Raw genomic sequence first — 15,316 nt, forward strand, 5'->3', positions numbered from 1 at the left:
GACAATTACGGTATAGGACTAGTTTTTAGAAGAGCAGAAATGTAGGCCCTAACTTTGGCTTGCAACAACATTTTTGATATAACAATATTCACAAAATTAGCCTAACTTAGGCGTTCTCAGACCTAATTTATTTGTAAAAATGTAGTTGTTAATTTAGGCCAGTCAACTTGTCACATTCAGCTGTTACATTGAACAGGTTACAGAGATCTTTCAAACAATGAGCTATCACACACACATCCTACACACCTATCTGTCAGATTTTCTAAAACATGTTGTACATAAGCAAAGTCTAACGATTAAAACAGGCACATCACAAATGATTTCAAAGAATACAGTGAAAAACCACACTCTCAATTATGCTAACAATTTTGAATTTCAGTGAAGTCTTGAAAGAAAGAACGCGGTCATCAGGAAATTCGACCTGGGCCTATAGCTACAATGTTGATAGTGCTTCCTACCGATAGGCCTACACTTTTACAATATCATGCTTTACTTAACACATGCATTTCGGTTCTTATACTGACACTTTCAGGCTTTCAAAAACCTTAATAATATTTTTCATTTGTGTTGAATATTTGAATAAAATAACAGTAATAATTATTTAGATTAGTAATATTTAGATAAACAGTCTTCTTTCAGTAATACAACTCCTGGTCCCACCAGCCTGTGAAGAATAAGAAGGAGATTAGTTCATTTCATCCAATTATTTCTGTCGTCTTGCCTCAACAACAACAACAACATGTTATTTGTTGCTTTAAGACAACACATAAATAAACTCACTTCCTGGATGTCTCCTGACTCCAAGTTTCCTGATCTCATCATAGACAAAGATTAGGATTCCGTAGGGCAGTGGCACAAACCACCACTGCACTCTGATGGAAGATGGAAGATGGGGGGAGAGAGAGAGAGAGAGAGAGAGAGAGACAAAGTCATGCGGTAAGTGTGTTTAGACATAAACTTGCACTCATGATAATGATTATTAAAACAGAAAGGATTACTGGAGGGATCTTACCGAATGGGCATGAAGTTGAATATGTTTGGCATGCCAGGGCAGTAGCAGAGCAGGTTACCAAGACACAGTTGGAAAACAATAGCAGATACCAGGACCTTGTTTCTGTGACCCAGGGGAAACAACACTCATCTCAGTAAATATATACTGTATCTCCACACACCACCAACATAGTCATTAACTTAATTACCATAGCATGTCGTGCAGAAAAAGAAGAGGCTATGACATGGCGAATATCTGAAATGTATTGAGGCATTCTAGATGTTGTTAACGATAGAAATTTACTCTGGAGACTGAAGTAATGGGTTTCTGCTGTCTCAGTAGCGCAGGGCAAAAAAAGCACCATGGCTTTCAAGACCCAGACCACCAACAGGCCAGTCATTGGTCTGCCTATACTGACCTGAAGAAGCCTTGCTGGAAGACAGACAGACGGCGAGTTTTTCTGATCAGGACATCAGAAATCTGACAGATCTCAATACTGACAAAGAAGACAGTGTAGCAGGTGTACTCCTGGTACAGACGTTGGTTGAAAGTCTGTAAGAGAGGTGTTTCTTTTTAGTGTAACTTAGTAGCCTATAAGGTGCCATCTCATATTTGTTACAAGGAATGCTCAGTGTGTTCATACATCTTTATGAGGATACTTACGGTATACAAATACAGATGTAGTTCATTAGAATAATACAAACAGTGTGTGTGTGTGTGTGTGTGTGTGTGTGTGTGTGCGTGCGTGCGTGCGTGCGTGCGTGCGTGCGTGCGTGCGTGTGTGTGTATGTGAGAGAGAGAGAATTTTGCCCAAAAAACCCTCCAGTTGCTCCTCTCACCCATTCCTGGCCATAACTGTCCTGCAGGTCTTGTAGATGGACATCTTCCCACTGTGCCCTGAGACCCACACATAGCAACGGGTACCAACCCTCCTGGGCCATAGCGGAGAAGTAATCAGTGAAGCCAGCATAAGACTGGATCGCTCCTGGACATTGGGAAGAAGCAGGCCAAGGTCAGTGAAGGCTTTTCTGTAGTTGCATATCCTGTGAGATATCATCTGACAATTATAGTGTAGGCATTTTAATGCAGCCAGACATGCATTCATACGGACCAATCTGGAAATATGAGTAGGCAGCCAAAGCTTCGTTCACAAGCCGATCCCTGCGGGGGTTCCTTGGTTTGAGATGCATGATGTCACTCTCTGCTTTCTCATAGGCCAGAGATACCGAGGGGAACTTCAGGAGAGAGAGAATGAGAATACACAAAATGTAGGGATGCATCAAAATCAAAGTTTTAGAACAGCCATAGTAACCATATTTATTCTTGTCAAAAGTATCCAATTAGCCAATCACAATAACAATGCAACTGCATTGTATGCCTTAACTGCACTGGATGTAAGTTTAGTGTATTTTAAATAATTTTATATGTATAATAGTGTTTAGCGTAGACCATACGTCTCTTCAACACATAGGCAGCATGTTGAAGGTCAAAGGATACTCACAATGTCAGTGGCCAGCTCAATAAAGAGGATGGTGATGCAGCCGAGAGGTAGTGGGACACTGACGGTGATGTAAATAAGGTACGGGGTCAGCTCTGGAATGTTCTTGGTCAGAGTGTAGGCAATAGACTTCTTCAGGTTGTCAAAAATAAGGCGACCTGTAGACCAGAAAGTTTGCATGTTGCTGTACACAGAGGGGTTTGGCTCTCCTATGGCCAAGTCATTTTGAGCAGCCTTTAGACAGTATACCTGTACTATCTATCTATATCTTATAATTTTCAGTTTTGTGTAGGAGGTTTGTCCAATGTAACCCATGAGTCAGCTTGGTGTGTTAAAGCCAGACACTCGGCCGAACTCACCCTGCTCCACCCCTGTCACAATAGAGGCAAAGTTGTCATCCAGCAAGATCATGTCGGCAGCATTCTTGGCAGCGTCAGAGCCAGAGATGCCCATGGCAATGCCAATGTCTGCCTTTTTCAGGGCGGGCGAGTCGTTCACTCCGTCCCCTGTCACAGCCACAATAGAGCCCTGAACGAGGAGAGCAGTCAAGTCAGATCAAGTCAACGCTTTAATGCCAACATGATGGAGCATCGTCTGGAATTTGTGTTTAGTGTAGGGCTCAGGATTGGGGACAGAACATACAGGGAGACACAACAGACAGTACAATACAACCCATATAAGATATATAAGAAGACAGTACAAAATGCAAATGGATAAAAAAACACAAGATGTTTTAAAAACATACTGTATCTAGAAAGTCTGTGACCCTGTCACGTGTCACCTTGAAGCATAATCACACAAGTGACATAACAGCGCTCCTCTTGACTTGGTAATCACAGTCTTTTAGATTAGGGTTGCACAATCGATTCGATTTGTATTTGTATTAATTGAAATCCCAATTCGAACTAACGCAAATCAAAGGCTGCAATTAAGCGCACTGCTCAATAATTTTGTCATGATCATTACTTTCTTTACCATTTTCCCCGAGACTTAATTTTTGCTTACTCTCCATCACACTGACTTGCACTACAGTTTTTTATCTTTACTCCTTAATCATACTCTCTGTTATCTGTATTTAATGAATTTATTATTATTTCAAAATTGCGTTTGGTCTCCCCTTCAGTGTCCATTCGTGGGCTAGTATGTCACGCTACCCAATGGGTAATAGTGAGTCCTCACCAGGCGCTGGCAGCTCTCCACGATGATGAGCTTCTGCTGGGGGGACGTGCGGGCAAACACCATCTCTGGATGGCTCCTCAGGGCTTCGTCCAGATCCTCACTGCTCATGTCCTTTAACTGACCACCGTTGATCACACAGGCACGGGCATCTCTGTTGGCATTGAGTCAGAATTACGTTCTTATTTCTGAATGAATATTTTAATGCCAGCACATTTGTGATATACTGTATGAAAGGGTGTCGGTAGAAATACATGTAAACTGTTTTAATAAACATTTTCAATAGTTTGTTTTTTTCTCATAGAGGTATGTATTGATCCTGCACCCATTTTATTAGCTGAAGCTACTTCATAGAGAGAAACTGCCTAAGGATCAAAATGGTAATTTTGTGTAATTACTGTGTTGGTGTGTAGCTAGAGGACTGGATATTACAATTGGGACTGAATGTGATGTACAGTAAGATGTTAGTGTTGGTGTAATGTTGGTGAAAATGGTACCCACCTCTTATTGACCTGCTCTACAGGGATTCGCTTTCTGGCAGCAATGTCCTCCACTGTCTCGCTTCCCTCGGAAATAATGCCAACGTTTGCTGCGATAGCCTTTGCAGTAATTGGATGGTCTCCTGTCACCATGATTACCTAGGAGGATTGTAAAATAGAAAAAAAAGGGCATGATATACATAACTGTCACAAGACTGGTGCGCACAAACTATTTTCACCACTCCGTGCTGTTAACGGAAGTCCTTGTTACCCGAATCCCAGCAGTACGGCACTTCATGACGGCGTCAGGCACAGTGGCACGGGGCGGATCAATCATGGAGACCAGACCGGCGAAACAGAGGCCAGCGGTGGGGAAGTTCATCTCGTCGGGGTCAAAATTGAAGCCACGGGGGAACTCCTTCTCGTTCAAGTACAGGTGACAGAAGCCTGTTAGGGGGATACATATCTTTTTACAAGAGTTCTCAGGAGCATTTTATTTAACAAGATCTGTTAGATCTGTTAGTTATGCTTAATCCACATAATGACACATACAGTATGTTGATGTACTACTACATGCTTCGTCTCAATATCTGCAAGTCATGGCCCCAAAGGTTCCTATATAATTTGTGTGGGTTATAGAACATCTTTTACCCAACACTCTCTGCTTAAAGGGACACTTCACCGATTAGCATTAAGCTTTGTATCTTTGGAAAACCAGTCATGTTTTTGAATGGCCGTGCATCATTCCCTCAGTTTGCCTTGAGATGGGAGAAATACGGATTTTAATGTTGGACTTCCTGCTTTCAATGATGTAAAAATCATCATTTTACATCACTGAAAGCAGGAAGTCCTATTCATGAGTTTCATTGAAATCCGTATTTCTCCCATCTCAAGGCAAACTGAGGGAATGATGCACGACCATTCAAAAACATGACTGGTTTTCTAAAGATACAAAGCTTAATGCTAATCGGTGAAGTGTCCCTTTAAGGCTTCTTACCCAACACACTCTCCCTAAGGCCTCTTACCCAACACTCTCTCCCTAAGGCCTCTTACCCAACACTCTCTCCCTAAGGCCCTAAGGCTGGTCTTATCCAACACTCTCTCCCCAGGCGCCAAGATGTCTTACCCAACACTCTCTACCTAAGGTCCTAAGGCATCTTACCCAACACTCTCTCCCTAAAGCCCTTGGGCATCTTACCCAACACTTTCTCCCTAAAGCCCTTAGGCATCTTACCCAACACTTTCTCCCTAAAGCCCTTAGGCTGGTCTTACCCAACACTCTCTCCCTAAAGGCCTGAACACACCAACCCGATAATCGGCCGTCGGGTAGTCGGGAGCGGTCGGGAACTCGAATCGGTTTGGTGTGTCCCGTGCCCTCGGGAGTTGGCGTCAGCGTCGGGGCTAATTTTGGCCAGTTTTAGCCGACCTGACATGTAGAGTCACCCAGTGTCCGTCGGCCTCAATTACCAATCTGATTGGTTGAGTCTACCCTTTGAAACATCTAGGTAGCAGAGGACTTCGTTTAAACTAACCATTAGCCATACATTCAGCGATGTGAGTTTCAAACTCATTTTGATAAACCTTCTTAACTATTTCTGCTAGAACTAAGTTTCTGAACGTGTGTTATTTCAGGTTATTTCCCATTCACTTTTCGTTTACTGTGCTAATATTAGCTAGCAAGCTAGCTAGGTTCACGGGCGAAAAGTTATTTATTCCGTGCCCAAGAGAGTGTTTCGTTGGCCTCACACACAAGCAATGGCAATAAAATAATACACACTATATAATTCTATTTATATTTTCTTATTGCTTAATCAGAGAAGTCCGAAAACTAGTTGCAATTAGTTCCGCGAATCCTGCATGATATCTACTCGGCTCGGCTGACTCTGAAGCCTGCAGTTATGGGTAATGTATCAGAATTCACGCACGCGCAGAACGTACAATCGGTGTCGGCGTCGCTTCGGTGTGTGCAGTGGCACTTTTTTGACCGACCAGGGGAGACGAGAGCCCGACTGATAGTCCGACTGCTTTTCTGCCGCCGGTCGGCCGGTCGGGTTGGTGTGTCCAGGCCTTAAGGTCCTAAGGCTTCTTACCCAACACACTCTCCCTAAGGCCCTTAGGCTGGTCTTATCCAAACCTCTCTCCCTAAAGCCCTAAGGCATCTTACCCAACACTTTCTCCCTAAGGCCCTAAGGCATCTTACCCAACACTTTCTCCCTAAAGCCCTTAGGCTGGTCTTACCCAACACTCTCTCCCTAAGGTCCTAAGGCTTCTTACCCAACACACTCTCCCTAAGCCCTTAGGCTGGTCTTATCCAACTCACTCTCCCTAAGGCCCTAAGGCTGGTCTTACGCAACACTTTCTCCCTAAAGCCCCTAGACTGGTCTTATCCAACTGTCTCTCCCTAAGGTCCTAAGGTATCTTACCCAACACTCTCTCCCTAAGGCCCTTAGACTGGTCTTATCCAACTGTCTCTCCCTAAAGCCCTAAGGCATCTTACCCAACACTCTCTCCCTAAGGTCCTAAGGCATCTTACCCAACACTCTCTCCCTAAGGCCCTTAGGCTGGTCTTATCCAACACTCTCTCCCCAGGCGCCAAGACGTCTTACCCAACACTCTCTCCCCCAGGCCTCCCAGATCCATGTAGGCCGTCTGGAAGGCCTCCTTCCACTGCTCATCCAGGGGGAGCTCCTGGCCCTTAATCAAAATGGTGGAGCAGCGCTCAAGGATTCTCTCTGGGGCTCCCTTCATCACCAGCAAGTAGCGCAGGTCAAGTGGGTCATCCAGCTCATGCATTGACAGCTGTGTGCCACACGGGGGAGACAGAGGTTTGACAGAGATGTAGACAATGACTTCTTATGAATGCTCTCAATGAGGGATTTTGGTGGTTTGATATGAAGCATATTTGCTTTAGAACTTTGTTGTTGTAAATAAACAAGTTAATTGGAAACGAAGCAACAATGTGGTGTTATTGAAGTGTATATTCAAGATTACCTGAAACTTGTTTGTGGAGTTAAATGGCACCTCAGTGACCTTCTTGAACCTAGCCCTGTAGTCCACTACATTGCCTACAGTCAGTTCTGTAAACTTCAGTAGGGCTGTTTCTGAGGCATCACCCACAACAAGTCTCTATAGGAGTTGAGTGGATGAAACAAGTGTTAATCATTCCCGAATTATGCATCTGCATCAGTGTGTGTGTGTGTGTGTGTGTGTGTGTGTGTGTGTGTGTGTGTGTGTGTGTGTGTGTGTGTGTGTGTGTGTGTGTGTTAGAGTATGTGTTGAAGAAGTGATCTGTGTATTATCACCTTCGGCACAGGGACAGTTTCTTGGTTGGGTTTGAAGGTGGCTCGGTTGCAAAGACCAGCTACTCTTGCTAGGGCTCTCCATGTCTCTGATGACTGGTCGAAGCTTTGGCCTACATAAAAGGCAAAAATAGTCTCAGTTGACTTCCTCATAACATTATTTACGTATCAGATAAATCTTCTGTCACACTTTCCACGGTGTTTGGATGGGTGACAGATCCTTGGCGACACTTCCTAAATTTTATGGCAATTGCTCTTCCTGGTTAAACTCTTGGCGACGCTTCATATCTTTCATGGCAATTGCACTTACCTTATCCAGATAGTGAACAAAATGTATTAGGGATAATCTCATGAATCTAGACTAGAAACTCACCTTTATAGTTATTAAATGTGTGCGAGCCAGAAGAGAAAACAAAATGGTTCAAATTGACTAAAAAAGCAGCAGTTGGACTTTATACCTCACCTGATTGGTCTTCTGTTGTATCAGCAGCATGAATCATGTTGTCAAACCACAGATGGGCCACGGTCATCCTGTTCTGGGTCAGCGTGCCAGTCTTATCGGAGCAGATGACTGAGGTGGAGCCCAGGGTCTCCACAGCCTCCAGGTTCTTCACCACACAGTTCTTCCTGGCCAGACGCTTGGCCGTGAGAGACAGACACACCTGATGGCAGAGTGGGGATAGAGTGACTGATGGGGTGTCTATCACCAGGGAGGAACAAGGTGATAAGGATACTAAAAACTGTTCTATTTTTTTTATTTTTTTTTATGGTTGAATATTATGTTTTAGTCAGACCCAAACGTATAGACTGGATTCTGCATATTCGCTGTAGGCAGAGATGTAGGCAGTATGTCACCTACCACCAAAATAATTAGATATTGTTTCTTTGACTGTTGCACAAAGTTTCATGATGGGCATGCAACTCAGTCAAATCTTTTGCTTTGGACAAAAGCGCCTGCTATGTACTATAAACATAAACCTAAGACATAGATCTCAGTGCATCTAGACTGTAGTATGTAAATGCAGCTCATGCAATTAGCAATCAGTAGCCATATGTTTCTGAATCTGATGCTGTTTCTGTCAGTATGTGCACTTACAGTAACAGTAGCCAGCAGACCCTCTGGCACATAGGCGACCACAATGGCCATGAAGAAAATCATGGCTTCCAGGAAGGCGTAACCAATGAACATGGCCACCACAAAGAACGTGAACCCGAAGAAGATAGCCAGGCCAGCAATGATGTCCACAAAGTGCTCGATCTCAATGGCAATAGGTGTCTTCTCATTTCCCACTCCTGAGGCCAAAGTGGCAATTCGCCCAATGATTGTCCTATCACCTGTGTTGACAATAATTCCAGTGGCAACTCCTGAAGAGACAGAAGATAATAGAAAGGTCAAAACCAAGATGGCTGGAGTTTTTTTTTAATCACTGCAGTGTTTGATGTCAAGTGAGGTAAACACTATGATTGTGACAGATATGCATCTGTGTGTGTTTGACCTCAAATGACCTCTTGTGTGTGTTCGCGCGTGTGTGTGTGTGTGTGTGTGTGTGTGTGTGTACATGCGTGTGTGTGTATGTGTGTGTGTGTGTGTGTGTGTGTGTGTGTGTGTGTGTGTACTTTCGTGAGTGCTTTGAGTGCTGTTTAATCTAACCCTCTAGACAGGTGGTTGAGAAGAAGGCGATGTTTCGCGTCTCCAGGGGACTCTCGTGGGTGTACTCTGGAGTCTTGCTCTGCGGCTCCGACTCGCCTGTCAGAGACGAGTTGTCTACCTGAACATGAAACAGACAGAGGCACATGACAAGGTGGCATCTTCACAACCACACAACAACAACCTGTATGCTTATGACAGCAGTGTCCCTTTGCTGCAGCTGTTGACAAACCAAACAACGGTGAAATGGACTGAGTTCATGAAGCCTAAAAAAAAGTATTTGGGTAGGTATTTGTTTGATGTTGTCATATTGTAAATCCATGCAAGAGTTACGAGTTATAGATAAAGTAGTTCCTTTTGGGGCCCACCTTACAGCCTTGTGAGGTGATAATGCGGATGTCGGCAGGGACTCGGTCACCACCTTTGATCTCCACCAGATCACCCACCACTAACATGTTGGCATTAATCTCATTTTTCTGACCATCTCGAATCACCACAGCTTGCTGGTACGAAAATGGAAAAAGAAAAAAGTTAGAATGACTAATAGTTTTGACTTCATTATATAATTGTAAAAATGATAGCAATCATCACAAAAAAATAAAAGTGGATCAAGACTACCTGTGGCACCAGATTTTTGAAACTGGCAATGATGTTTGTACTTTTAAATTCCTGATAGTATCCAAAGCACCCTGTCACCACCACCACAGAAATCAGGGTAATGGCCAAATACAACTGCACAAGAGACAAAGAAAAAGACACAAATGTTTTACATGTCAGCCATAGTGTATCAAAGTATCTATCTATCTATCTTGTATACAACCAATTATGCAAACATAACAATTAAATGTCCAAAGTTGCTCTCCACACATACATCGTCGTAGCAAGAGGGTTCGCCCTTGCCAAGCTCGATGCCAAAGGCGATGAAGCAGATGACAGCCGCCACCCACATCAGGCACTGCAGCCCTCCTGCCAGCTGCCGGGCGAACTTCACGTACTCCGGTGTGCCCTTGGGGGGTTTGAGCTCGTTGAAACCGTCGCGCTCCAAGACTTGCTGGGCAAATGTGGTGGTGAGTCCCTGCATGACCACACACACACACACACAAAAAGAAAGAATATCGATGGCGCCAGACGTGGAAGTCAGAGAGGTCAAAGTAAGAGTAGAGAGTTCAGGACAAAAAAAGGAATCTATAGCATAACGCATTTGGATTGTTTCTAGTCATAAATTGTTAGGGAAATCTTTTAGGAGAGAAAACATGATTCAGTGAACTCCTCTCAAAACGTTCGTCAATTTAGTCATTTTTAGCTGACACTTTTGTCCAAAGCAGCTTAGACCAAAAGGGAACAATCAAGTATTGCGGAGACTGTGCCATAGGTGCCACTGTGCCTGCAGGCCCCAGTGCATTTGCCCACTCAGTAGACGTTATTCACTCAGAAGATCTGGAGCAGGAAATAAAATAACTTTCTCTATATTAATTCCAGTCTGCACTACAGATTTTGTGTTTACCTTGTTTACATCTGTGGTATACTTCATCTCTAGCTCTTCAATGGGGATTGCATGGTCATCCTGGGAAAGACAATGATTTAAAAAAGGGGGTCAAATACATTTCAGTAAATATGGAAGAATCTGTTGATCTATTCAGCTGTCACGTCACCTACAATGTCCATTTCTTTTTTCATGCTCTCTATTTTCTCCTTCTTCTTGGCCTTCTTTTTGATTTTGACATCCATGTCTCCCCCCTTTTTGTCCATCTCGGCAAACATTTCATAAGAATCCTATGGGAAGACAAAAGCAACTTTCAAAATGAACTTTATATTGTACTTTCAATGGAGAACTGTTTGATATGAGACATATTTTCTATGGTTGTTCTATGCATTGAAGGGCATAATGGATCTTAATTTGAATGATGGATAAATTGCAAAGCCACTCAGTGTATCATGCTTGAGCTCAAGCTATTGTGTAGTTTGTGTCAATAGTGAACTGCTCCACTGATGTTATGTACAGGGTATCTTGCTTGTGTTGTTTAAAAAAATAGGAAATAGGTTTTGCCTCCTTATTAAATTAGCTTTAGCTAGACCTTTGACTTTGCCCACCATTTAAATTAGTAGTTACAAAACAATAAGAGGCATTTACTGATATGCCTGGGCTTGCACTTCCAGTCAAGCAACCTGCTGAAATATTGATATATTTACTCTGGACCTAATATTTGGGATCGTTCAACTGGGTTAGAATTTAATTTAAAATTTGCTCAAAACATAGAGAATTAGAGAATTTGAGAGATTCTCACCTGTTTACTCATGATGCCTGTCTTTGAGTCACCGTCCAAATCGATTGTTGTCCAAACGCCACTACTCCTTCCCCCCGAAATCTTGAAACCTTTTTATATTCCCACACAATTGTCCAGAAATGGTTCCCAACGCCACAGAACAAGACTGACCAGCCTTGATAGGTTTATATAGCAAGCTAAAGTCCTTCGCCTACAACAGCCCGCCCAAATGTGCCATTGACAATGTCAAGCAAGCTTAAGGGCATGATGGGGCATTTCTCCATCTTGTATCAACGCCTTTAACTATGTGCGTAACTCTACCTGTGTTATCATTGAGAAAACATTTTTTTTTTCATGCTTACGCAGGTAACAGAAGCGTGCACGTTTCATACCGTGGGCAATCCTACGTTTTGGCAATGACAAGGTCACATCAAATATGAGTAGCAGCTACCACAGTGAGTGGTGTAACTTATTATCCATGGTTAAGACAATTTCTTCGGTTCAGACTTCTATGATAATTGATGTAATGACTTTCATAGTGAAATGTTACCTCCAAGTCACCATTGCCCCTGAACTAGCCACACACTGAACTGAACTATCCCATTGTAAATTTGCTAGTCTGAATCCTTTACATTGGTGTACCTTGTACAAGTGTCATTACAACACACCCTCAAGCTAAACTCTTTAGTTTCTTATGGGAAATTAAAATTATTAACAAACCTCCCTGTCCTAGTCTGTAACTGTTTTATTTGATTATTTTAGGCCTAATTGTTTTTTTTTTTTTTAATCTACACTGGGTCAATTGTAATTTATTTGATTTATTTATGTATTATGGTTGTGATTTCAGTGGCTGTTGTTATGATATTTATCATTTTATGTTTCTATCTTGGCTACATTGAAAATGATAGCTGCCTTCAATTGTACACCCACAAACGAAAATTACATTGAATAACATTGAATGAATGAATGAAATATGGCCTTAAAAGCATGGCACGCAGTGACAGGGCACAGACAGTCAGATGGCTGTCCTTTGTCACTACTTCGTACTGTTTATCTGTGCGTAGGTCACTCACGCAAACCCTTGCCTGTCACTCAAATTCATATCTTTTGGAGTCAAACTAAAGTGTAGACAAACTGAGTGTGTCCTACCACTCCTGCCAATTCTTAGTTCAGTGGTTGAATATTAACTCACACCATGCTTTAAAACAGAAGGTCCTCAGCCTTCATTCAGTACTGTATAGTAGAACTCAGATGGGGTTACGCAGGCGATTCCAAAACAGTAGTATGTAAAGAGTTTTGTGGCTTAAAAGATTAGAAGCTTACTTTTTAGCACTTAATAGTCAATTTGTGTATATGTTTCAAAAGTAAGGCATATTGAAGAAATCAGTTAACCATGACTTCTTTCCATGTTTACTTGAGTGTAAATGCACAGAGAATTTTCCTTCTATATAAATCATCTATAGCACATCTCTGGCAAACTGTGTGCTTAAATGGTTTCGTAGCACTTTTGCACGGCTAGCCTACTCTTAGAGCACTGTTAAACTGTCTGAGGTGTGTGATTCAGCAGAGCTGTGTGGGCTTGCTATGTCTAGCTCAGTGAATCCTGGTTTATGTCAAATTGCTCTGTTGGCCTTTATTTAAATCATTGTTATAAGTTCACAATCAAGGGAGATCTTTCCTTCCTGTGTGAGGAGGAATTCCAAGGCACTGAGGTGAGTGTAACCTTCACAGGTTGTCCTCTGGTGCCCAAGAGGTTTGAGTAAATACCTGTTGCCCTCCATTGCATGTGTAACCCTTCAGTCTTACTCTTATCTAATGGCACCTGTTATCGGTCAGTCGGCACAAGACCAAGTGTGAAATCTTTGACTATAGTGAGAACAAAAGACTAGAGTAAATGGTGTTGTAATTGAGAAGAGATAGTAGGCCTTAAACTGCAGCGACTCAATTTTATAGCCTCTAAATTGTAGCATTAATTATTATTACAGACATTACAGGCTTCTGGACAGTGAATGACAGTGGAACAACAAGGGGAAAGAAGAACAAGATCATCATTGCCACCCCCACACTGGCAACAAGGCTAATGACATTGTAAACTTGACTGACTTTTGCTTTCAGAAGACATGGCAACTTTTCAGATCATAAAATGATCATTGATAACAGTAAAAGTGTATTATCTAAATGATGGTCATAATGGTGAAAGTAAGTACAAGGCTCAGGCTGTGCCACTAACAACCAGCAGAGGGAGCCCAAAATACTAAAACATCCAGCAGTTCATCTCCATTCTGCAATGTCACTGGGTTAACTTTGAATTGTGACATGATCTGACGTAGTTTGTTATGTAACACACTTTCAAGTCTTAATTTAAAACACAAAGCAAAGATCTACTGTAGTCAATACTCACATTTTAACCTTAATTGACTTGATAATCTGTGAATCTGTTTGCTGCCACCTAGTAAATTAGAGAGGAGTAAAGACATGTGGTGTACCAAAATGTAGTCAACACATCATTTGCTTGAGTTAGTCTTTCATTTGCATTATTTTTAATCTGTATTCTTTTGACATGATAATGGAGAGAAAAACATTAAGCGAGTGGGAAAGACATACTGTATAATTCTATTCTAATAGTGATACATAATCCCAAAACATTTGCTGCCCAGCATAGAGAAATATGTCCATCCATGTGTTTGGCCAGAGGGCTGGAGAACACAAGCAACACAACACTGAAATCACTTTCCTGCTCAAACTCAGTCACAGTCCACTGCACTGTAAAGACAGTATCTGATAAAGTCGTGAGTGCTTGTCACTCACTATATGCCCACCGTCTGAAATGTACACTGTCAAAGAATACACTGTCATGTAGAAAGAGCATTACTATGCTTACATTTTATTAAGTTTATACATCCTTAGGACCGTTTACTTTTGCTTGAGGGTTGCAATTTCCTTTAAGAAGTTCAAGATTACACTACAATGCTAAATGGTGCAATATTCAAGTTTTTAAGAAAATAAGACAAATATGTGTCTAACTTTTGTAGTTTACCCTTGGCTTTGGTGCCAGGTTTGGTTACATTTTGTGTAGCATGAAGCGGTGAGTGGCAACCAAATGAATACCACCAAGCGTATGGGGGACATATGCTGTCAAGTGGCAATGGAAAAAGGCCCTGCCCAGAGGAAGTGTTTTGGTTTTGTTGAACAAGATGGTGGCGCCCACAAACATGGAGGAGTGGAGTCCTTGGAGGGGGACCTTCCCTAATGAGCTCTTCAAGATTCAAAAAGCTTTATTGTCTAATATGTTGCTATGTTGGAAAATGCTGTATTTATTGCATTGGGAATGAAGGATTTGTTGTACAGTATAATGATGGAAATGGCTCAACGCTTTGGTGGAGGGCGTGGGAGACATCCTGGATGATGAAGTTGGATTTGCCTATGATGTTTACGGTTTGCCTGGATATCCAGCTTTCTCTTGCATTTGTTTGGCAGGAAGCTGTATCAAGATGTGATGTTGAAAGCGATGACAGACTCTATCAGTGACTGGTATTCTCTGCATAGAATGTCCTGTCTCACCTCAAATCCTCTGAGAAGATACATTCTCTGTTGGGCCTTTTTGTAAATGTTGTCAACATGCAGGGTGAAGGTGAGACGGTGGTCAATCAAAGTACCGAGGTGCTTTTCAACCTGTTCCACTACTTGCCCTTCCAGTCTCAATGGTGTTGATAGTGGATGAGTGGATGTGCTGTGCCATTCTCTACGATCTTTCTCTCTCTCTGTCCTCTCTACTATCCAAATAGTAGAGAATGTTTGTTCCAATCTTTCGTTCCAATACAAAAGTGACTTTGACAATCAATCACACACGACACAGACACACAGAACAAGGAGGAGCCTGAGAGCACTGAAGGAAGGAAACAGTTGGGTTGAACAGCAAGATTTGTCTTGGCAAGTGTCTGGCTATTGTGACGTCACATGC

At 42.3% G+C, this 15,316-nt stretch overlaps 1 protein-coding gene across 1 annotated transcript; it reads right to left on the reverse strand.

Annotated features, from left to right (window-relative positions):
• Nucleotides 1-122: 122 nt before the first annotated feature.
• Nucleotides 123-10,624, reverse strand: LOC134082744 (potassium-transporting ATPase alpha chain 1). The gene is made up of 21 exons (XM_062538688.1): nucleotides 10,596-10,624; nucleotides 9,963-10,166; nucleotides 9,710-9,823; nucleotides 9,460-9,594; nucleotides 9,095-9,212; nucleotides 8,540-8,850; nucleotides 7,907-8,105; nucleotides 7,447-7,556; nucleotides 7,136-7,270; nucleotides 6,751-6,943; nucleotides 4,416-4,591; nucleotides 4,167-4,303; nucleotides 3,669-3,819; nucleotides 2,849-3,017; nucleotides 2,493-2,647; nucleotides 2,103-2,226; nucleotides 1,831-1,976; nucleotides 1,410-1,543; nucleotides 1,013-1,114; nucleotides 781-872; nucleotides 123-664 (listed from the first exon to the last, which is right to left on the reverse strand). Exons 1-21 carry the CDS (start codon nucleotides 10,620-10,622, stop codon nucleotides 636-638), a joined length of 2,961 nt encoding a protein of 986 aa, XP_062394672.1. The 5' UTR covers nucleotides 10,623-10,624; the 3' UTR covers nucleotides 123-635.
• Between the last annotated feature and the right edge of the window lie 4,692 nt (nucleotides 10,625-15,316).

The sequence above is a fragment of the Sardina pilchardus genome, chromosome 6, assembly GCF_963854185.1.
Source record: "Sardina pilchardus chromosome 6, fSarPil1.1, whole genome shotgun sequence".
NCBI lineage: Eukaryota > Metazoa > Chordata > Actinopteri > Clupeiformes > Clupeidae > Sardina > Sardina pilchardus.

Coding starts and splice junctions, on each gene's coding strand:
- LOC134082744 (XM_062538688.1), bottom strand. CDS start 10,622: ATGAAGTATACCACAGATGTAAACAAG. Junction 3,018..3,668: donor TGGAGAGCTGCCAGCGCCTG/GTGAGGACTCAC, acceptor CTCCTCGTTCAG/GGCTCTATTGTGGCTGTGAC. Junction 2,227..2,492: donor TTGAGCTGGCCACTGACATT/GTGAGTATCCTT, acceptor TCTCTCCTGAAG/TTCCCCTCGGTATCTCTGGC.